The sequence below is a fragment of the Bactrocera tryoni genome, chromosome 5 (genome assembly GCF_016617805.1).
Source record: "Bactrocera tryoni isolate S06 chromosome 5, CSIRO_BtryS06_freeze2, whole genome shotgun sequence".
In the NCBI taxonomy this organism is placed as follows: domain Eukaryota; kingdom Metazoa; phylum Arthropoda; class Insecta; order Diptera; family Tephritidae; genus Bactrocera; species Bactrocera tryoni.
In genome coordinates this window covers 36,063,481-36,087,545 of record NC_052503.1, presented here as the reverse complement: position 1 = coordinate 36,087,545, position 24,065 = coordinate 36,063,481, and the positions used below count along the sequence as shown (strand labels likewise).

Sequence of the window (24,065 nt, the reverse complement as noted above, 5' to 3'; positions counted from 1 at the left end):
TCCGAAGAAATTGTTCAGATCGGTTAACTATAGCATATAGCTGCCATACAAACTGAACGATCGGTATCAAGTGCTTGTATGGAAAACTTTCGCATTTGACAAGATATATTCACGAAATTTGGTACAGATTATTTTCTAAGGCCAGAATGTAATCTTCGAAGAAATTGTTCAGATCGGTTAACTGTAGCATATAGCTGCCATACAAACGGAGCAATCGGAATTAAGTTCTTGTATGGAAAACTTTCGCATTTCACAAGATATATTCACGAAATTTGGTACAGATTATTTTCTAAGGCCAGAATGTAATCTCCGAAGAAATTGTTCAGATCGGTTAACTATAGCATATAGCTGCCATACAAACTGAACGATCGGAATCAAGGGCTTGTATGGAAAACTTTCGCATTTGACAAGATATATTCACGAAATTTGGTACAGATTATTTTCTAAGGCATCAATGTAATCTCCAAAGAAATTGTTCAGATCGGTTAACTATAGCATATAGCTGCCATACAAACTGAACGATCGGTATCAAGTGCTTGTATGGAAAACTTTCGCATTTGACGTGGTATCTTCACGAAATTTGACATGGATTACTGCTTAAGGTAATAACATAATCTCCGAAAAAACTGTTCAGATCGGATTACTATAGCATATAGCTGCCATACAAACTGGACACGTAGTTACTAAAAAAATGCACCTGTGAAGGGTATATTAGCTTCGGTGCAGCCGAAGTTAACGTTTTTTCTTGTTTATTATTATTAACTTGCTTTTAATTCCGAGAACTATCAATGCCCAGAACTCTTCGAAATAAACTTCTCAGCCGATATATCAATACAACAAACACTGTCATTCAATTAGAATATTTATTAATAATTTTCATTTATCGCATATTTTTTATGATTTTGCTTGTAAATTAATAAACAAGCCAAAAGCTTACAATAGAAAATAAGTACATATGTGTGAAAAACATATTAAATTATAACGGAACTACATATATAGTATAATAACGCTGTTGGTTTAAAGTAAGCTTCTAACTAAATGAACCGATAACATATTTTTAGCATTTTAATATTATTTAACAGCTTTGTTCTTTGGCTTTCTTCCTAATTTATCTTCTGTAAGAACTATATATATTTATAAGTGTATATGTATAATATAATAATATGAGTATAAGCTGCACTTGTAGTACATATACATACAGATGTAAATTAATATGTAATCATACATTGAAAATATTTAAGCACAATCGATATACTATTAGTAAATTAATCGATAAACGCTATTTCTATGAGCTTAGCAATAAATTTTCAACAAATTGTTAAAAACGACTTACAATAAGCACTAAATTAGAGTATGAAATGATGATAATTATGAAATATTTTAACCGATTATTTATGCTACACGAACCGCTTACAATTAATGGCTGGAATCACTTAGTGTTCTTAAAAGCACTTGGAAACTTTAGTTAAGAAATATCAATCACAAAACACCATATTTTACGTATTTAAATAAAATTATTGTTAATGTCTTTATGAATGCTCGTTTTCATTTCTCGCCGCAGTAATTCTAATTTCTATAACATATAAGTACGTAAGTATGTACTATATAATGTACGTCGTTTAGTTTTCGAAGCAAAGCGTTGTCATACATATACACACACATGCACATATATAACGTTTAGATGAGTCTAATATTTGATTGACTTATTCTTTCTTCTCATTATGAATATTCTACTCAACAGGCATCAGTTGGGTCCCACCGAAAGGAAGATTTGCCGCTATTGATTCCGTATACGAATTGGGATCATCTGCTATATAACCGACTTTGATAGTGATATCTGTTAAATTAGAAAGGGAAATACAGATATTCAAATTTATTATTAACAATTTCATATTTTAAATAAACGTATGTATATTTAACAAGTAAGGAAGGGTTTAAGTTCGGGTGTAACCGAACATTTTATACTCTTGAAACTTGCAAAAATCAAAGCCGGGGAAATACTTTATGGTGTAAAACGTCAACCAGAGTATCGAAATCCTAGCAATTTTATATATTTTTATTTTATATGTACATTAGGGTGTTTTTTTTTTTTTAACTATTAATTATTTTCAATCCCCTCATGAAATTTCCTTGGAAATACCCTACATAAAATTCCCTGAAAATTTGAGCCCTTAACATTAACATCGAGGACTGGACCAAGGCATGTAAAAATTTTCCATTGAAAATACACGACAATCGTGATTCTTTATCTTTAAAGTTCTATAGCTCAGAGGTATTTTATGGCATCGCTTTGACTTTAGACACATATGCGTCAGAATTGAACACTCTATAAAAGTGCCCATTGCGATAAAGTCGAAACTCATACCGGTGAGATAGTACGGGGCTGTAAACCTGACTTTTCCACGAAATTCGCATTTTTTTTTATATATCTCGTAAATGACAGGTGCTATAAAAAAAATGTTTGTGACAAACTTGTAGGAAATTTTATTTGTTATGAAAAAGGTCAGAGGTTAAAATCGCAATCATTAATATCTACTTCACGAGATATTCGGCTTTTTAAGTAAGGCTTTATAGAATTTTCATATTAGTATTTATCTATTTTTCCCAATACCACGTACTATTAACATTTCACATAATAAAAAACCAATCATATGGAGTAAAGTCAGTCGACAATCCGGATATTAGTTATATGGGGGCTAGGCCAAGTTTTTGCTCAAATTTAACTATTTTCGGCACAAAAATACACTGTTATGAGTAAAACATGCTCTCTTACTTTCATTACCATAACTCAGATGTTGGCCGGAGGTTCGAAAATCTTTATTTTAGGTATGTTTGGGGCTAAGAGAAGTATTGATCCGATTTAACCCGTTTTTGACATACAGACATACCATTATAAGAGAAGGATTATCCCTTAATTTCAGTTATAAATATCACACATTGACCGTATTTTCCATCAAAAGTCAACTATAGCTACCGAGGTCTAAATATTCGGTACCTAGGGGCTTGAGCAGTTTTTATTGGATTGAAATAATTTTTAACATAAGGTGGCACACACTAAAGGCATTATTAGTGCAAAGTTTTATCCCGTTATATTAATTTCTTCTTGATTTGTGTACTGGAAACTGAACGAATCAAATGGAATTTAAGGTTGTGCTATGTGGGAAGTAGGAGTGGTTATTGTCCGATTTCGCTCATTTTCACAATGGGATATAGAAATATGAAAAAAATGCCACGAACCAAATTTTGGCGAAATCGGTTAGTCGGGTCTCGAGATATGGGATTTCACCAAAAAGTGGGCTCTCTCATACCATCTCGGTGGTAAAATTTAATGTCTTTGGTGTATTTAGTTATTGATTTATCGCACTTTCAGTAGTTTTGAACAGTACCGGTATATGGGGAGTGAGCGGGGTTTTCATCCGATTTCATCCATTTTCACAAATTTGGTATCTTATTAACTGATTTCTGATATAATTTTTCTAGGTTGGGATGACTGTCAGTGACATCTGTGCCAAATGCCACATCAAAATAATCATTAGTGTTTAGTATATGCTTGTCATAAAGATCATTTGACGATTTTTATAATGTGTTAAATTATTCAACAAAGAAGTTCTATTATATTTTTTGTGCGGAATCAGATTTCTTGTGTCGAAACGTTAAGAATGTTGGAAATGGCCTTCGGTGCTAATTGTTTGTCGCAAGCAAGTGTTTTTTATTGGTACAAGTTACTCAAAAAGGGCCGTGAACGCGTTAACGACGAACCATGTTCCGGACGGCCATCAACATCAACTGATGCTCAACACGTCAATTAAATAAAAGGAGAATCAACGATAAACAGTCAAAGACCTTACTGGCATCGTTGGAATGTTGCAAGGATCAGTGAAAACCATTTCGAAAAATCATTTGGGTCTAAGAAAAGTGAAAGTATGATTGGTTTCAAAATCACTCAATTTTTTCGAAAACAGCGTCGCGTTAACATCTGTGAAACAATGCTTTCCGACTACCGGAATGTTAAGAAACGTACTATTACAGACGATGAGTCTTGGATCAATGCTTACGACCCAGAAACAGACGATCAATCGATCGAATATCGTGGCCAAGGTGAGACGAAGCCAAAAAAACACGTCAAAGCAGATCAAAAGTAAACGTTTTGTTGAAAGTTTTCTTCGATTATCGGGATGAGGTGCAGTTCGAGTTCCTTCCGACTAGTCAAACTGTCAACGAAGAATACGGTTTGGGTGTTATGCATCGTTGAAGTAAAATTATTCGTAAAAAGAAGCCGGAGTTCTGGACCAATTGATTCTTTGTGAACTTTTCGCCAAAACTACCGTATTCACTTGATTAAGCTTCGAATGACTTCTGGCTATTCAGCAAACTCAAACGAGCGCTCTGGGGAAACCGTTTTGAGTCAATTGAAGATATTAAACGTGAATAGCTTCATTGACACAAGTGTTATGGGGCCAATGGGAATTTTTTCGCAGCCATTTCACACTTAACTTATTTGTAAAATATTTCTTTAATTTTTTTGGAATAGTTTTGGTTTGGTGTTGTATGGAAGATAGAAGAAGGAACAGCATTTTTGGCATATTATACTATTAAGAGGGTAAAAATTGGGTCCAAACTAGAGGAAAATTACGTAATATGTAAGGAGAAGATGTGTTGACCGAACTCTAATGCCATGGGCATAGGACTGATTTTCCTCTGCCGCGACTGCACTTCGGAGCGAGTGCGCACCGACTGAATTCGGTAGAAGGCGTTCCTAGCCAACGAACGAGTGGTCAGTTGTCTAGGAGCACCTGGAGAAACAGGACAAACATTGTCTTTTTTGACATCAAAGACATCGTCCACCATGAATTTGTTCTCCTGGACAAACCGTCTACGCAAAGTTTTAAGTGGAGACTCAAACGAAGGGTCTATCAGGTCCGACAAGACATCGTAGCTGATTGGAAGTTGCACCACGACAACGCCCCGGCTCACACCGCTTTTCTTGTGAACAGTTACTTAACCAAAACCGGCATCGCAGTGCTTACGCAGCTGCCTTACAGCCCAGATGGGGCTCCCCCGGACTGTTTTTTGTCTCCTTGCCTGAAAAGGTCGATGAAAGGCAAGCATTTTGAGACGACAGAGGGGGTCAAAGCGAAGTGTCCGTTTCAAATTATATTCTTCCTGTGTGTATATGCCAAAAAATATATTCTTGTTAGTGTTAGTGTATTAGCATATGCATATAGTATACTATATATCCTACTTATATATTTTACATATATATCTATTGGATGTATTCTGCTTTCCGATTAAAAGTATTTTACAATTTATCTATTTGAGTTGGTACTTGGTTAATATAAAGGAAATTTCAGCTTGCGATGCGGCATAGAAATTTTGAGGATGAGTGCTCGGGTGTTTTTTTAGACGTGTGGTTTTGAAGGTTTTTCGATATTGGCGATGCATGTAATATTCCGTCGATATGATAATAATAAAATACATGCTTTTATGATATCATAATGCTGTTTCGATCAAGTCAGTTTCAATTTCGAAAGCAGTCCTTGTGGCTAATTTTATCAAACGCCTTTGCAACATTCAAAAACACGGTAGAACCGAATTTTTTTCATCGAAGGCTTTTTAAATAATGTGTGTAATTTTGAGGATTTGATCAATCGTAGAATGGTTAGCTCGGAACCCAAATTTATCCACTGGAATTATGGTTTTTCATTCTATGATTTTATTGAGACGTTTTATGTGAATTTTCTTAAAATATCTTCAATAGCATCGGTAGAAGTATTATGAGCCAGTAAGAAAGTACATCATATCCTACGCGTTAATAACGTCTTTTTATCTTAAATGTTGGTAATTTTTACTATACTTATTGGATGAAGCTGTTTCAGAGCCTCGACAGTAAACAGGTCGTAACCGGGAATTTTTTGTTTTTCATATTTTCGATTTTCTTTCCCAGCTCAATGCTTGTGTAATTTCAAATTTCTTCGCTTTCTTGACTGGAAACAGAAAGAAAATCTACGTGTGTTTCATATGGGGAGAATAATTTGGCTAATTAATACGAAAATACTTCCACTTTGTTGAATTATCTCGTTTCCAACTATCAGCATTTTAATGGGACATACTTGAGATTTTGGTGTTTGTAATCTCTTACAGCTTTTCCAAAGAGCGTACTCGAAATTTCTTTTATTGGTTAGGGACCGATATTTTGCGAAATTTTCATTTTTAAACCTCATAATTTTCTGATTAAGATCATTAGAAACTTGATTTAAAATATTTTGATTTTCAACTAGGCAACGAGTTTACAGCAATTTTCCTTACTTCCGTAGTACTTTTCCTAGCTGCGAATAATTTCAAATTCCAGTTGTTCAGTATTTAATATAGAGTCATATTTACTTTCATAACATTCCATGATATTTCTAAAGTATTCCCAATCTTTACGTTTATTGCCCAAGGCCGCTGTTTTGCCTTTGAAGATGACAGTTTTACTATAGGTTAAATAGATTGGAGAATGATCCGAGTTAAGGTCATAACCCTGATAGCTTGATCGACAGATAGTTCCGGTATATTTTGCCGACAATGAATTAATCTATTAGATCTGGAATCTTTTGGCTATCTGTTGGCCAATATGAGGGTAAGCTCTTCGAGAATGCATAATTTCTGGTTAACTGCAGTGATTTTAAGCCCGAGGCCTTATAAGAGTATATAAGGTGCACTGTTGCTGTAAAATGTTGTCTCTCGGCATTAATTTATTTGGTCAGTTGTCTGAAATGCTTTTTCAAATATCTTTATAATACAGCCTAATTATATGCGTTTCATTTCTTCCTGAAAATCACATGTCTCAAAAAAACACCCTTAAATAATGTCACAACACAGCATATAAATCTAAGTTTCTTTAGGATTTGAATAGCGGTATATTGTTTCTTAAATAGCGCAAAAAATTAGTTACAACAAATCTTAAATGTGCATTAATTACGGACATAGAGCAAAGCAAAAGCGGAAACATAACCACAAAACACAGAGAGAAACACAAAACATGAGTACAAAACATAAAATAATGAATACTCAAAATAATTACGGTAAAACAACTGAACAAAATACAACAAAATGCTTACCTCAAATATGTTTGTATGTCAAGTGGACTTAGGCGAATGAACTAAATGGCATAAAAACAAAAACTAAATAAAAAGTAAATGAAAAGTAAATAAAAAAACATGTTTTCGTTTAAATATTTTTGAATTTCGATATATTTTTATTATCATTACCATTTTTTTCAAACGTAATCATTCATGTTTCTTGACTGTTAAGATTAAAGAAGTAAAGTCACTTAAACAATGTAAATACAAATAATTATCATAATGTTTATAGACACGCTTAGCAGCATTATAAACGGTAGAGTTTTTTTTTGTTTTTGTTTTTATTAAAGTAATGAATTTTAATTTCTTCTACTTCTTGCCTAAGCTAACTACAGCTAATTAGTTATACTTAAAATTAAACGCAAGTTAATTAATTAAAAAGAATAATAATTTACAAAAAGTTTATGTTTATACTTAAGCAAAACTTAAGAAACGACATTTGAGTAACGGTTTCTTATGCGGTTTAGTGAAATGTTGCTTATAAAGTTTTACTTTTGGTTTTTTTTTGTTTTTGTTTTTGTTTTGTTTTTGTATTAATTTATGTTTTATCATTATATTTCTCTTTGCTTTCTTACTATAATTTTTTGCGCTACATATTAACAATTTACAAAAGTTTATTTTATGCTTTACTTTTTATTAATTACAATAAATTAATTACAAAATTATAATATTTGGTATCCGTTCTATTTCTACTCAAAATATATGTATGTATGTATATGCCTTTGCATGTCGACTGCAAAAGGGTGTATAAAGGGTTCACGCCATTTTTTTCGTATTCGTTGCTTTCGTCATTTAAACTGTCGAGTGCGCGACAGCTGGCGTATTTTTCAAATATTGAAACATTACAAAATTTTTTTATCGGTTATGTTTCGGTTATGAACAGGTTAAAAACACGTGAATAATTTTTTTATCGGAAAAAACTGGTTAAATTCATGTGCATAATTTTTTATCGGTTACGTTTCGGTTATAAACCGGTTGAAATCACGTGAATAATTTTTTATCGGTTATGTTTCGGTTATGAACAGGTTAAACTCAAGTGAATATATTACTGTTTCAGTTATAAACTCGTTAAAACAACGTGTACATATTACTGTTTCGGTTATAAACCGGTTAAATTCACGTGATATATGTGTGTATAACCGCTTTCGCACGTGTTTTTCGCTAAAAATCGTAATTAATATTTTTTTGTGTCAGTTAAAATAGAAGCAAGTGCAAGCCTGCTCTCATACTCATTCTCAGTTCAATATTGACTCTCTCTCTCTCGCTCATTTGTTTTCAACAGCAACGAGGAGCGTACATTTCATTTTCAAAATTTTGTTGCTAAATAAATTCTTTTGTGCTTGATTAGTAAATATAATTATTTGCTTTAAATATGCTTTAAATATTCATTAAATATTCGTGTGTGAGTCGATTGTTTCTTAAACATAGGACAAAAATTAAAAATAAAAAAAAAAAATTATACTTTATATTTACACTTTTATTACAATAGTTGTATTTACGGCTACGCTGACGGGCAAATACATAATATATTTTCGAAAATATATGCAAAATTTGCGCTTTGTTCGTGATTAAAACAAAAACACAGTATTAAATTTAACGCCTTAAGCAAAAGTAAAATGAAATAATATTTAACATAAATTTATTTATTTAAAAAGTAGGAAGGAAACTTTTAGTTTAGAAATCCTTTAGATTAAATACTGTTGTCTAAGTCGGCGGGTTGCAACGACGCTGCAAAACCGAGGCGCTCAGCATTACACTGTGAGCGCAAATGTTTCGAAAAAAACTCAAACAATATTTCAAAATTGCAATTTTTTTGTTTTGTTGAATTTTGTGCTCGCAAGTATCGTTCGGTTACGTGGAGTTTTTAGTTATCAGTTTGATGTGCGCAGTTCTGTCGGCATTAACATGCTTGTTGTACCATATATGTATATGAAATATTTTTTTATATATAATTTTTTTTATAATTTATTTTTTTATAACTTTTTTATTTTTATAATTTTTCTTTGATAATTTTTTTGTTATATAATTTTTTTATGTATTTTTTTTTATATAATACACATGTTTATACTATATTTACACACTTATGCGTGTTTCGTTAAAATGTATAATTTTGGTTATGTTGGCAAAAATAGCGGTAAACATCATCTCAACGGCACAACTGACTAGGCTCAACCCACTGCTCAGGTTTATTGCTCAGACCTATGCACAACTATTTATTGACAAACATACATATGTATATATGCAAGAGAGCGCTTTCGCGACTCGTCACAAATCGTCGCGCTGGCAGTTGATTTTGAGTTCAATATTATTGGCTTCTAATGTACGTTTTCACAATTTTTTCAGCGCAGTTATTAAATAAACAAAATATTTCGCTTTATAATTAAACAGAAATCGCCAAAACTCGTTAATCTTAACAAGGTAAAACAACAAAAAAAAAAACAAAAAAAACGCAACAGAAATCATACAGTTAATTGTGGTAGGTATTTGGCCGTAGATTGCAACAAAAAATCTGTGAAAAAAATCAAAACATAATAAATAGATTATTGTTTTGCTGTGTGTATTTGCAAATAAAAATTCAAAATGGCAATACTCAAAATTCACTAAAAGTATTACAGTTTATTCGCTAAAACAACTTTGGAGTGAAAGTCAAAAGAAGGGAGAAACTAGTTAGTTTGTTTAGGTGAATAATGTCTCCGACTAAAGCGTATGAAAGCGGGAGTTATGAAGGAGTACGAAATTAAATAGAAAATCAAACAAAAAAAAGATCTAAAGAACTATAACTAGAAGAGGCTTCAACTACCCAAATACCAAACCACAAATATTATTAATGCAGTGCAGCTACAGCCAAAGTGTTAAACAATACAAACCAAAAAAACAACTAAAATTTAAACCAGAAAAACTAAAATTCAAACCAAACAAAAAAAAAACAAAATTCAAAACAAAAAATAAAATTCAAAACAAAAAAAAACTAAAATTCAAATCAAAAAAAAAATCGAACCAAAAAAAAAAAATTCAAACCAAAAAAACCAAAATTTAAACCAATAAAATAAAATTCAAACCAAAAAATAAAATAAAATTCAAAACAAAAAAAACTAAAATTCAAATCAAGAAACTAAAATTCAAACCAAAATAGTTAGCTTGGCAATACTTGCATAAAACAACTAGTCTTAAGTGATTACATGGGCTTCAGCGCTTCAAAAAAATCGACTGTTTTTTGTCCTATTTAATGCCATAACATCTCTAGCATATTGCCTAAAATGCAAGTTGATCCGAGTAACAGTTTTGCAGATACAGCCTTTAAAAGTTGAGAGGTCAGCTATATAGTCGCTTTAAGGGGTATTCTAGTCTAGAAATATAAAAAAATCGATTTTTTCCACATATATTATCAATGTTTAACTATTTAAGAATATGTCTGAAAAGAGATTTCTGAGAACTGAGAGTTTTTGGAGCTAAAGGTGTTTTGCTGATCCGCGATACTGTTTTTTTCAAAACGATAGTCACGATTCGAACTTAAAACTTGAGATTCACAGGACCGATTCACAGACAATTTTTACAGCACTTCTTTATAACCTAACCCTAAACACAAATTTCAATTTTTTAAAATTTTTTAAAATTTTGAAACAGTCGAAAAAGTAGTACTGGTTCAGCCGGAACTTAAATTTGAAACGCATTTTTCGCGAAACTGTCTTTTTCAAAACGATAGCCACGATTTCTCAATTTCTACGGCATCGATTTACCTAAAATTTTTAGAGTGCCTTCTTTATAATCTCACTCTATCCTCGAATTTCAATTTTTAATATTTTTAAAAAATTTGAAACAGTCAAAAAAGAATTGTAGTACAAAAGTTTTTTTTGTAGGCAGTCACCATTTCGTGTAAAAATTTGTGTCCATTTTGTTATATAGTACAGTTAGAACTTTCAAAAAATCGATCTTTTTCATTTCATTTTCTTAATGTACATATATTTAACATTATGCACATACAATTTTATATTATTCCGGTTAATATTTTCGAAGTTACACCCAAATTTGAGAAGGCGTTTTAGAGTGCTTGAAAGTATATTCCAAACTTTAAATGCGTTTTTCTCAAAGTGGTGACCAAAATTATTCAAAAACGACTAAGCCGATTAGTTTCAAATTTCAACGCGAGGTTATTAAATATATTTTTTTTAGTAATTAATCCAAGATGTCTTCTCACAGGAAAATAGTTTTTTTATAAACAATTTAAGGCCGACACTTTGGTAAAAAATCGATTTTTTTTTTAGAAACCATCATTTTGTCAAAAAATTTTATTTTGCTTATTACTACGATTTGCTTTACTAGATTTAACATTACTTTAGCAATATCTGTTTAGTTTTTTAATTTCAGAAGATCCAGCTCAGAAATAGAAAGATCAGCACAAAATGTCTGTTTTGAGAGCAGCTCCCGGAGGTCAGCTGTAGTTCCTTTCCAGTTAAATATTGTTACTAATACTAAGTTTTAAAATACAGTTAAGAGATCTCATAATATGTGTACAAATCTTTGGATCAATAAATTTAAAACTTTTCTCAGAAAAATTCTGGAAAATTCGCGTTTTTTCGGCCTTCAAATTGTATATGATCTCTTAATAATTTGTTTTCGGTTTTAGATTGCTGAGAAGCTTAAAATCTTGGTTATGATCTCGTATCAATTGCTTGAGACACCCTGTTAATTTTTGAAAGTTATAATTTTTTTTTTTGAGTGTGTTCTGTATTTTTTTTAATGTTAATAAATAACTTAAAAAAATGGATAGTAAAAATTGAAAATTACCTGAGATTCATGCCTCTAGACTATAATACCTCCTTTAAGCCTTAAACGCGTTCTGTTCGAAACTGTGTTTACAAAGTCGGTTGTCGGAAACTTATTGCACGAGCTAATTAAATTTAATACAGGTTTTCGAGGTATAATTTAAAAGGTCTTGAACAAAGATTTTGCTTTCAATTACGACTATTTAAAACAAGACAACAAGAAATTTGAATTTTTTGGAAAAAAATTTCACAATTTTCGTATGTAAACCACGTTTTTTTCTTTTTACTTCATTCCCTTATCTTGACGTCTGTGTTGAATATTTCACTTTTGAAAAGTTCAAAAATCTTTGTGAAATATGTATCCTTCGATTAATAAGTTCTATAAAATATTTAATTTTTCACAAAAAAAAGTGTTGAGCAAAATTTATTGCGATGTTGTCGTTTTTTGTTCGAAGAAACCCATGTAACCCCTTAAGAATACATATACATATAGAGCGGCTTCGCTTGAATAAAATTATCTCAGTTTTGTATTTTAGCTATGACAAGTGACAATTTTGACCTAAAATGCTACGAAGAAATTGCTCAAATGAAACGATCGATATGGTAGAAGAATCAGTGTTCTGTAATCAATAATAGTTTCTGAACTTGATACGAAGAAATGATTAGAAAAATCGGTGTTCTGTAGTCAATATTTGTTTCTGAACTCGATCGATTTATAAGGCATAAGGAACGGTGTTCTGTAATCAATATTTGTTTCTGAACTTAATACCTTTGCTTAGCACTATTTCGGCGCTCGGTTTCAACTGTGACGTGGTTGAGGAGGGTGCAAATGGTTTTCGCAAATGTGACGTTTATGAGCGACAGTTGTGTTGTTGAGTTTTTCAGTTGGGCTGAGATGTGCTAAATTCGTTAAAGGATTTGCGAAAAGATGCCGTTGAAAATATGGTATGTTTCATAGTGGGGCACGCTACTGTTTATGCCATTATGATTATTTTCGTTTTTTCTGTTTTCTTTTTAGAATTAAGAGTGAGGCTATGCGAGTACCAAAATAAAAAGTATTTGTCAAAATCTCATCAATTTTATGATTTCATTATGTATTACAACTATTTACGGTCTATATGTGAGATGTATATGCATGTATGTGTTTGTGTGTGTGTGCGTGTGTGTGAGTATGTGTCCATGATGATTTGAAATAAATAGAACGGCGAAGTGTGTAGTTGATGAGATTATGTGGGCGTACCCATGTCTGCACACACACAGACACGCACACTTACAGCCGTGTGTGTGTGCGCATGTATAGTATGTGCATGTGTGTGGACGCGAGCAAGAGAGCCTCTTATTTTCAGAAATATCTATTACTATTACTTTCGTAATTACACGTTGGTTCGCAGTATTTGTTAACATTTTTGTTGTTATTGTAGTTCTGCTTGGTTTCAATGCTTGCAAGCATATTTTAATGCATTTCCTCTAAAACTGCTTAGAATATATAATGTTTTTTGCCTTTGTTTTTGTTTAAGTTTTTTGTTTTTGTTTTTTTTTTTTTCTTTTTGTAAAGTTCTTTGCTTGTAAATAAATACGTAAACTAAAGTTAATAAATAATTTAAAAATAATAAAATATTTTTAAGTGGTATTATTAATGGTAAAAAACAAATTAAACTAAATAAAACAACGAAAGCGCAGTAGAAGTAAGAGGAACAGAATAAGTAAATAACATGGAGTATATATTATTGCGTAAAATAAACCTTCTATAGCACCGTTATTTTTACAAAACAAAATCGTACGCTAAGTTCTTCCACGATTCTCATGAAGTTCCATCAGCTTAGTGGCTTTTAAATACTACTTTTTTTTATTAACTTTTTAACTTTGAGCTTTCAACTTGCTTTGCTTTTGCGTTTAAGTGTCAAATCGCTGAATTTGAAATGTTTTTTTATTTAATTAAAAATATTAGTTGTTGGAATGTGTTTTGAAATTATTTGCGAAATTTAAGCTTCATTAATATGTGTGTATGTGTATGTATGTGTTTGTGTGTGCATTTATGTAGATTCGCTTTGATACGCAGGAGTTGCGAAAAGCACCCAAAGTATGTATATGTGTTGTATATATTCCTATATTAGGGTGGGTCAAAAAAGAGTCAAAAATTTTTATTTTGATTCGCTATGATACGCAGGAATTACGAGTAACACCAAAAAATATGTGTTTACACGTATCTAACCTTATATTAAGGTGGGTCAAAAAAAATCGAAAATTTTTATGTAGATTCGTTATGATACGCAGGAATTACGAGAAACACCCAAAATATGTGTTTACGCGTATCTAACCCTATATTAGGGTGAGTCAAAAATTCGAAAATTTTTAAGTAGATTCGCTTTGATACGCAGGAGTTACGAAAAACACCCAAAATACATATGGGTATACATATATGTATGTACATATGCACATACATACATACATACATACGTATACAACAATATATTAGAGTGGGTCAAAAAAAACGAAAATTTTTATGTAGGTTCGCTATGATAGGCACGAGTTACGAAAATCACCCAAAATACGTTTATATATGTATCTATTCCTACATTAGGGTGGGTCTAAAAATCGAAAAGATTTATGAAGATTCGCTTTGATACGCAGGAGTTACGAAAGACACCCAAAAATGTGTATATACATATCTATTCCTATATTAGGGTGGGTCAAAAAAAGTCTAAAATTGTTATGTAGATTCGCTTTGATACGCAGTAATTACGAAAATCCCCCAGACTATGTGTATATATGTACGTATCTATATCTATATTAGGGTGCGTCAATAAAGACGAAAATATTTGTGTGGATAAAAAAAAACGAAAATTTTGAAGTAGAATCGATTTGAAACGCAGGAATTTCGAAAAACGTATATAGACGTATTTATCCCCATATTAGGGTGGGTCAAAAATTTGAAATTTTTTTTCGCTTGATACTCTGAAAATAGGTTCCTAAACACATCTAAGAAAGTAGCTCCAAGTACGAGCCTTTAACCGTAATGAGAAGGTCCTCCACCTTACAGTTTTCTGTTTACTTATTAGCAGCTAGAAACATTCAAATCTCGTTTCCAACTACTGAAAAAATGTCTTATTTCATAAATTTTGTAGGAAATCGAAAGCTGTTCGAAAAAGCTGTTTTACGATTTTTTCGTAAACCTGACTGCTTAAAAGTTATTAACGGTTGAAGTTTGTTTATTTAAGATAACTTTTTTCTTATAAATTTTATAAATAAAACAGAAAACTCATAATTATGTTGGAAATTGTTTGCACTACAAAAATGCTCACTATTTTTCGGAGTACCCAGCTAAAAAATCATATCTATTTATTTATTTTTTTTTTTGTTTTTTGATGCATGTATTTATACGTTAAAGTAGTTGCTTGCAGCTGTTTTAATTTGAATTTGTACTATTTTTTTCTGTTTCTGTTTCTGTTTGCGTTAGAAAAGTTTTACAACGGTACATGCATATACAAATATGCATATTTATATCTGTGCGTTTGGGATAAGTTTCGTTTCATCGCCTACTTTAGTTAAACTCAACAAATTACTATTTTCGGATCTCAGTTTCTGTTCCTGTTTGCGTTAGAAAAGTTCTACAGCGTTTCTGTTTCTGTCTCTGTCTCTGTTTCTGTTCCTGTTTGTGTTAGCAAAGTTCTACAGCGTTACATGCACACACAAAAAAAAAATGTACGTGTATATGTGTGTGTGGTTGTGTTTGTGGTAACTTGCGGTTCAACTTCGTACTACAGTTGAACTCAACAAATAAATAATTATTATGTGTTAGCATTTTCTATTTTATCAGTATTATATTGTTTATAACTAATTTTTGGTTTATTGCGCTTTTGTAAATGTTGATTTCGTGTATGTTTGTATGTGTGTGTGATGGTGCAATTCATTATGCATGAGTACATGTATTTTTGGTATATTTCGTAGATAGTTAAATTGAAAACATTCGATTCGAATGGCATGCATACATACATACATATGTACATACATATCTAAGTATGTAAGTAGTTGTAAGTATGTATGCGCTTTCAATTTTATTTAATTTCTTCTATGCCGCATACTTCTGTATAACACTTGGTGGCGGGTTTCTTCTTTTAATTGCAAGAAGTTTTTATTTTTTTACTCAAGTTAAACCAAACGTGATGCTATAGAAAAGCCTACTTTAGCAATAATAAACTCCCAAAAACTTCTCACATTCTTGGGCATTATTGTACGTACTGGGAGATAAATTATTGACTTCCTTGCGGTCGCAGCGTTCACCAATGAATCCCTCCGGGCATCTGAAATTGAAAAGTACAAAACGATCAAATATTAGAAGGAATTTTTGCAGCGTTTGAATTTAAGGCAGATTTAAATATGGATAAATAACAGAGAATCATAGATTTACAAAGCTATAATTGTCTGAGATGTACGTTTATATAGGGTGATCCAAGTAGAGGCACTTTTTTCAATAGCCTGTTTTTGACAGCTAATGCGTGAGTCGTGTCAGGCACATCGCTTCGCTCTATGGGCGCTTGAAAAGTTCCAAAGAGTTCCGAAGAAGGAAACCTTGAAGTGGATCACCCTATATCTACTTTATAGGGTCTTCGACGTTTACTTTAGGGTATTACAAACGTCGTGGCAAACTTAATACACCCTGTTTAGGGTATAAAAATACACAAGCGCTTCCTTTTTATCACAGAAGCGCCAGAAACCTCAAAGAAACAAGTCTCCGACCAAGTGTTTTCCGAATCATTCCGATCAAAGCAAGCAAGTACACTATATAAATTATAAAATTTCTCATATTAGATTTTTAACATTTTTTAGAATACAACTTTGATGCACTTATGATGCAGTGCTTGGGAGAATTAATGTTTTCTATATAAAAAAAAACAATGGTGGACCGCGTTAGCGTAGATATTAATTAGTTTAGTTAAACAATTTAGTTTTACTGCAATTTGAGACAGTTACATTGAGTGATTGCAACATCAATCCATTCACCCCTTCACAGTCCGGGCTCGATTTCATGCCGCAGCTTGCTCCGACGCGAAGACACTTTTGGCTGAAGGAGTTTTGTTTACACCATAGCCCTTGATTGGTTTGTCTAAATATAAATCACCAACAACAAACACGAATAGACTCTAATGCACATACAGAGAGGACACAGCGGCATTGCGCGCTCAAGTGGTGGTTACCAGGTCGCTAGAGTCGCTGGCGTAGTCACTGAACGCATGCATGTTGCTTGACGTATATGTGTATGTGTGCCTTAAAAGTGTTCCGCTTGCAACGAGCAGTCAATAGTAGCATTCTAGGTTGCTCTTGCATACGCACATTGGTACGTTAGTGCTCAAAGAGTGCTCAAAATGACAAATTCACTATTATGATTGATAGCGCGCGTTCTCAGGGACGACATATAGTGTGCACCGAAGGCTTTATTACTGTGGAGTAGAGTATGTATTGAAGAAGGAGATCGGAATGTGTTCATCCGCCAATACGCGCAACAACTTTATGAAAGATTTTACGGAAGAATATTGCGGACTTACAAAATCGAACTCGTTCAAGCAATGAAGCCGAACGACTATCAAGCGCATCGCATGTTCGGTGGTCAGGTTAGGTCCAAAATGACTTGGTAATCAAACAAGAACGAAACGTTAGTGCATATGTCTACAAAAATGAAGCCAACCATAATGTTACAGGCTATGGGAAACACTATAGAGTCATGGTTTAGGACTTTTTAATGCCAGAATTGGTTGATGTTAACGTGGACCTTTAGCTCCAACAAGACGGCGCTACCGAGTTTATTGAAAAGCATGTCTCCCGTCGTAAGTCTGTGGCGTGGGCTCCAAGATCGTGCGAGTTAACACTGCTAGCCTAGTTTTTATGGTGTTATGTGAAGTCGCTTGTCTACGCAGATAAGCTTGAGACTATTGCCACCTTAGAAGAGAATATGCGGCGCGTTATTGCTGACATACGATCGCAATTGCTCCTTAAAGAAATTTGGGTCCATGGGCTGGAATTTAATCGAACCAGCCGCTTCGAGAAACTCTTATCTTTATAGAAGAGCTAAATGCTTGGTCAAAACAATAAAATATGTGCGTTTTATTTCTTCCCTTTAAGTATGTATACAAGTGACGGGTTATTCAATAAGGATGTTACAAAAATTGCCCGATAGGGAAAGCAAACGACGCCATACTTTTTTTCTTTCATTTGACATTTCTCTTCAATAAGGTTTGCCATTTCACCATGGAAAGATATACAATCCAAGTCGAAACTATTAAAATTTACTACCAAATTTCGGAGTCAGTGGCCTCAACTTATAGAGCGCCACGTACAATTTATTGTCGTCATAATCATTCCTGTCAGTTCAACAATTGAGCGCTTAGTGGAAAAATTTGTATCCACAGGCACAATCCAAAACGTCCCCGTGTCAGTGAGATAAAGAAGTGTCCGTAGTCTCGAGAATATGGTTGCCGCTACCGCATCAAGAATCCGGATTTCCATCGAAAAATCATCTTCAGCCATGAGGCTCATTTCTAGCGGAATGGCTTCGTCCATAAGCAAATTATGCGTTATTGGTCTGTCAACAATCCACACCTACTCCATGAGTCACCATTGCCTCCCGAAAAGATACCGTTTGGTGTGGTTTATGGGCCTGCGGCGTCATTGGGCCGTACTTCATCCATGATGAGCAAGACCGCCACGTTACTGTGAATGGGCATCGCTCTTATTGAAAAAAAAAATGCCCAAACTTACACTCAACAAAGGCGACTTTGTCTATTAGGGTGCAAGTGGCGGGCGACTCCGCATATTTGTCTAATAAAATGTCGCAACAATACACTGTGCACTTACGCCTGCGCCCATACGTACACAAACGAGTATGAGTACGGGGCGCTGAAGTAAAGTGCAGCCGAAGTGCTAAGCGTATGCGCTGTGGAAATATTTTGGTAGGGCGTACTTTTATGATGTTTTTCAATTTCATATTTTTAGCCACATCGTACATTCGCTTTTGTTTTTTATTTTTATGTGTTTCTGATTTTTAAGCATACAAACGTACACTTATGAGATTTAACAAATTAACTATTAAGAATGGCGGCGGCGGCGGCGGCGCTAGTGTAAAATGAGGGTCACCATCCGCCGCTGTTTTCGTTGTGGTTTGGTGGCGCAAAAGTGGCACGCTGTTCCCCAAACAAATCATTTTATTTTTATACTTTTCCGTTTATTAAGCAGAAATCGCGTGCGTTCATACAGCAAATCTCTGTGCGCCATACTTCCAATTGTCACCAGAGAAAAACGTTGGATTTCGCCACAGATGTGTCAAACGAACGATGTCGAAAGTAATCAATGGACTGTTGACATTTTTATTGTTTTGCCGATGGAATGAAGATGAGCAAAATACTTGTATCTGGCTGACTTGACAACAAGATACGGAAAAATAAAGAAATCCAATCTTAAATCAAGAGCATGAAGCGCCAAAAAATTAGAGTCGTTCGTAGAGAAAAAAGAACTTTTGGAGCATTTCTCCACCCCACAATACTCTGCAACGGTTTACAGCAACTCTATGTGTGTATGCATGTGTCGTGCGCGTACTTCAGTGCACTCGGTTGTCGTGAACGCGCGCTGTGTCTGCCTTCATTTTTGTGATCTTCATTTGTTCAGCGCCCTGCCTGCCCTGCTTGCACGTGTTCGTATCGCAAATGGAGTGCGTGTGCGCAATGTGAATTATGTCTTTCAGCGCGTCAATTTATTTCCAAATGCGCTGCGATCCCTGAAATCTTTGCATCTTTACAACTACATAAACACATGCACACATTCAAGTGTACATTTACATATACATATACAAATATACTCATATAATATATCTAGATGTGTAGATATGTTTGCTTATGCCGTCAACATGCACTCGCTCGCGCACTTTGTGATTATTCCGGGGCAGTGTTCGACGACTGCCGCTTCCCAACACGCGTTACATGCCCCAAAACTTGTGTGCGGCGCTAAGGAACGATTACTTTGTTATGTGCCTGCCTACATACTTATACGTACATATATATATTTATATATCGACATGCTGTTCTTTGAGGTTGTTTTGCATCCAGTACCATGCGCTGCTGCCCTTCATGCAGCTTTACTATACATATATTTGTATGTGTCGTTGTATTGTAATGGATTTTTCTTCTAACTAACTAATTTAGTACTAATTTCATGTTTAAGTTTTAGAACTGCTGAAAATATTCTAATTTTTGTTACCTGTTTCCATACTTACATGCAAGAGAATGAGTTGATTTCCGTATAGAAATGACAGGTGCCACCATTCATACAGAATTCAGCGGCATCATCGGAACAGACTTTGCCAGTGCCGCCTGCTAGATTTGTTGTAGAACGTGTCTCTGAAATGTCAAAAAAGGATTTAGTTTATTTGTTTGAGAGTTAAAGTAAGTCAAACAATTAAAGGTCAGGCGATTTCGGAAGCCTTACAAAATTGATTAAAACCGCAAAGCCCAAATCAGATCTGTGAATTGCAGCCAAAGCCTGTCCTATACATAAAAAGGGAACTAGACCGCATGCTTGTAATATTCTATAGAAGCAAGGGTGCTTATCTCTCAATGGATGGGTAATAACTAAAGGCTATGTACATTCTCGGCTGCAATTTAAATTTTCTTGGTGCTTTTATCTAAAAAATAACTTAATTTTTGGATGATTTGGACTTAAGATATGATGAGACTGATGATGACTGTTGTGCCGCTTGGGAAGAAAGCGAACAGCTTACAACGCAACGTTACAATCGATCACAACACATGTGGGAGGGGACAGAACTGAAGGTTTAAATACCGGAGCATACTCTTGTAGAACCCTCAGAGGTGATCTAGTGATTGATGCCCAGAACATACTAAAATTATGGAGAGAACAGTTCTCCAGCCTGCTTAATGACAGTGAAAGCATAATATTAGGAGATGCTGAACTCAATTCCTTACTCGATGACGATGGAGCGGATGTTCCTTAGTTCGACCATGAAGAAGTCCGCATAGCAATTACCTGTCTGAAGAACAACAAAGCGGCAGGGGCCGATGGATTCCAGCTGAAGACATCATCTGATGAGTCGGCGTTACGAGTTTTCGAGAGAAAGATTCTGCGGAAGATTTATGATCCTTTGAGTATTGGCGAATACCGTAGTCGAAGGAACGATGAGCTGTACGAGATATACGACGACATTGACATAGTTTAGCTCATTAAGAAACAACGGCTGCGCTGGCTAGGTCATATTGTCCGAATGGATGAAAACACTCCAGTTCTGAGAGTATTCGACGCAGTACCTGCCGAGGGAAGCAGAGAAAGAGGAAGACTTCTACTTCGTTGGAAAGACCAGGTGGAGAAAGACCTGGCTCCACTTGGAATTTCCAATGGGGGTCGCACAGCGAAAAGGAAGAACGACTGAGGCGCTCGGCAGTAACCGCGTAAGCGTTGTCAACGCCAATTAAGATGAAGATGGGTCTTCAATGTTTCCTACTAGGAGTTACCAGCTTAATTTAACCTGTTCAGGGTAGAAAAAAGAGCAGAGCTAAAAAGCCTTCAGTGCAGTGATCAGATAAAAGCGGCTTATGCGGTTGTTGACTCAGCTGTGGTTTTTGTCCAATTTGAGGAGTGTGTGTTGATATTATTTGATCCTGATGTCAATCAATACTTTTGCTGTTGGCCATGAACTGAGGTTGCACCGAAGACCATGCATAAGACCAACGAATATCCAACTAAGTAAACTCAATAACTGAAACTACTATAATCAATATAGTATATATGTGAAGTCCATCTGTGATTATGATTTAATCTGCATTATAGTAATTTATGCTGACTCATTTCCACCTCACATTTCCTTCTGCAAATGGTTATGAGATCGGTTATGCATTTTACAGAGCCACTTTCAGTTTAACATAAATTTTCTTCAACAAATATACAAAAGTGGAGAGTGCAAAGAGGACTTAAGGCACAGCACTGCAGCTCACATAATCTACACAAGCAATAATAATTTTGTAAGAAAGGAAATGTTGCGATAAATCACAAATTAATTGGAGCGCAATAATTTGTGTGAAGAAAGCGAAAACGAAAGAAATGAAAAGAAAATTTTAAAAAATAAACAGCGCGCAGATATATGGCGTAGAAAATGCAAATATACAAGTATATATGCTGTTTTATTCACGATCGCATCTGCTGTATTCGGTGGATGCGCTACTCACCTGGATCCGCTTTGATTGCTATGATGCGTCGAGCTGGCTCCTGATTGATTTTATTTTTGGCACGGCATTCGTAATGCCCCGTATCGGAGATGTTAAACGAACGAATGATCAGCTCGGAGCGCATTCTGTCGGTGTGTTCCAAAGTGGGTGTTGGTGTTGGTGGTGATGTTTGTGAAGAATTGTTGTTGTAGCACATGCAAACACAATTAGACATATAATTACTGGTAAAGTGCAAAATAAATTAGCTTAATTTGTTGTTACTCACTTGAAGTGCCGAAATTTGTATAATTTCCGATTGCGATTAATCGATTTGCCATCCTTGAACCAGGTGACCTTAGGCGGCGGCCTGCCCTGCACCTTGCAAACAATGTGCAACTCTTTACCGATTTCCATCGTCCGATTGGTGGTTATATTTCGTATCGATGCGAGCTGTGCTGTAAACAATTTAAAGCAAAAATATTTCGTAATTACTAATGAATCGTATCGGTTGGATTTGAAGCGAAAGAAACAAAACTAATGAAATATTTTAATTATTTAATAAAAATAGATAAAACATGAAAGTACGAAGCATGTGTAGAACAAGAAATGTTAATAAATAAAAAAGTTTTCCGTAAAAGAATTTGTTTTGATGGGTTGGTTTGTATGGCAGCTATACGTTACAGTGGTTCGATCAAAACAATTTCCTCGGAGATTATATTGTTGTTTACGGTTATAATGTATAATAAATTTCATGAAGATGTCTTGGCAAACAAAAAAGTTTTCTATACAAAAACTAGATTTTGAGCGGTCAGTTTGTATGGCAGCTATATGCTATAGTAGTCCGATCTGTACAATTTTTTTGAAAGTTGTAGCATTGTTTTGCAAAATAAGTCAAGCAAAATTTCAGGAAGATATCTTTACAAATAAAAAACTTTTTCATACAAGAACTTGACTTCGATGGTTCAGCTTATATGGCAGCTATATGAAATAGTAGTCCGATCTACAATTTTTCTTCAGATTTTGGAACCTTGTTTTGGAAATTAATTCCTGTAAAATTTTGTTAAAATATATTGTTAAATAAAAAAGTTTTTCATACAAGAACTAATTTTTCATCGCCCGATTTGTATGGCAGCTGTGTGATATAGTGAACCGATCTAAACATTTTCTTCCGAGATTGTACCTGTGTTTTAAGCAATGATCCGTACCAAATTTCGTGAAGATATCTCTTCAAATGAAAAACTTTTCCGTACAATGACTTGATTTCGATCGTTCAGTTTGTATGGCAGCTATATGCAATAACGGTTCAGACAAATGATACTCAGCTCATCACGCTGATCATTTGTATATACATATATATAGACATATAAGTTTCCTCCTGGGTGATACCAACTTCGTGGCAAACCCTTTTCGGAGTAAATAAATATTTGAAATATAGCAACAACTGGCGCGATTGCAATTTCCATTGCTGATCGTTTGTTATATGTATAAAAAAGTGCAAATTTCGCTTAAGCCAATCTGCCGGACACATGTTTTTCATAGCCACTCGCCAAACAAATTTCTGCTGACCGACACTGTCTGCCGCCGTAGGTGATGAATAAAACATGCAAATCTTGTCACAAAACATCATAAAAGCTTTTTAAAAAGTACAAAACAAAAAAAAAACAACGATACCAAAAGAATCTATAAAAGATTGTGGAAAATTTTAGACTGATCAAAACACAAGTGATACCTAAAACTCTTTTAATTTTACGAGCAACAGATGGGCGCTAATAGACAAAACCACGGCGAGCGACGCAGATACAGACGTTTTTCTGTTTTTTTTTTTTGTGTTTTATTTGGAGAGCAAGTATTTTTTTCTTGTAGAAGTAATGGCGTTGAGTTCGGCATTGCAACAAATGCACTAAAATCCAGCAAAACAGAAACTTTCCGAAAAGCGCTTATAGTATGTGCCACTAATATAAATATACACGCGTTGTCAG

General features: G+C 34.1%; 1 protein-coding gene across 5 annotated transcripts in view; it reads right to left on the bottom strand.

Annotated features, from left to right (window-relative positions):
• Window positions 1-953: 953 nt before the first annotated feature.
• The window catches only part of LOC120777987 (protein vein), a 132,020-nt gene continuing 108,908 nt past the window's right edge, over window positions 954-24,065 (bottom strand). For 3 of the 5 annotated variants that reach the window (XM_040109627.1, XM_040109628.1, XM_040109629.1), the window contains exons 3-7: window positions 22,373-22,541; window positions 22,108-22,232; window positions 20,145-20,268; window positions 16,124-16,185; window positions 954-1,837 (exon numbers count right to left, since the gene is read on the bottom strand). In XM_040109627.1, the coding sequence (XP_039965561.1) occupies window positions 1,731-1,837; window positions 16,124-16,185; window positions 20,145-20,268; window positions 22,108-22,232; window positions 22,373-22,541 (587 nt within the window). In that variant the 3' untranslated portion in view covers window positions 954-1,730. Of the gene's footprint in view, window positions 1,838-9,184; window positions 9,631-16,123; window positions 16,186-20,144; window positions 20,269-22,107; window positions 22,233-22,372; window positions 22,542-24,065 lie in introns of those variants that run through there. The other 2 variants (XM_040109630.1, XM_040109631.1) reach the window with 2 other exon arrangements.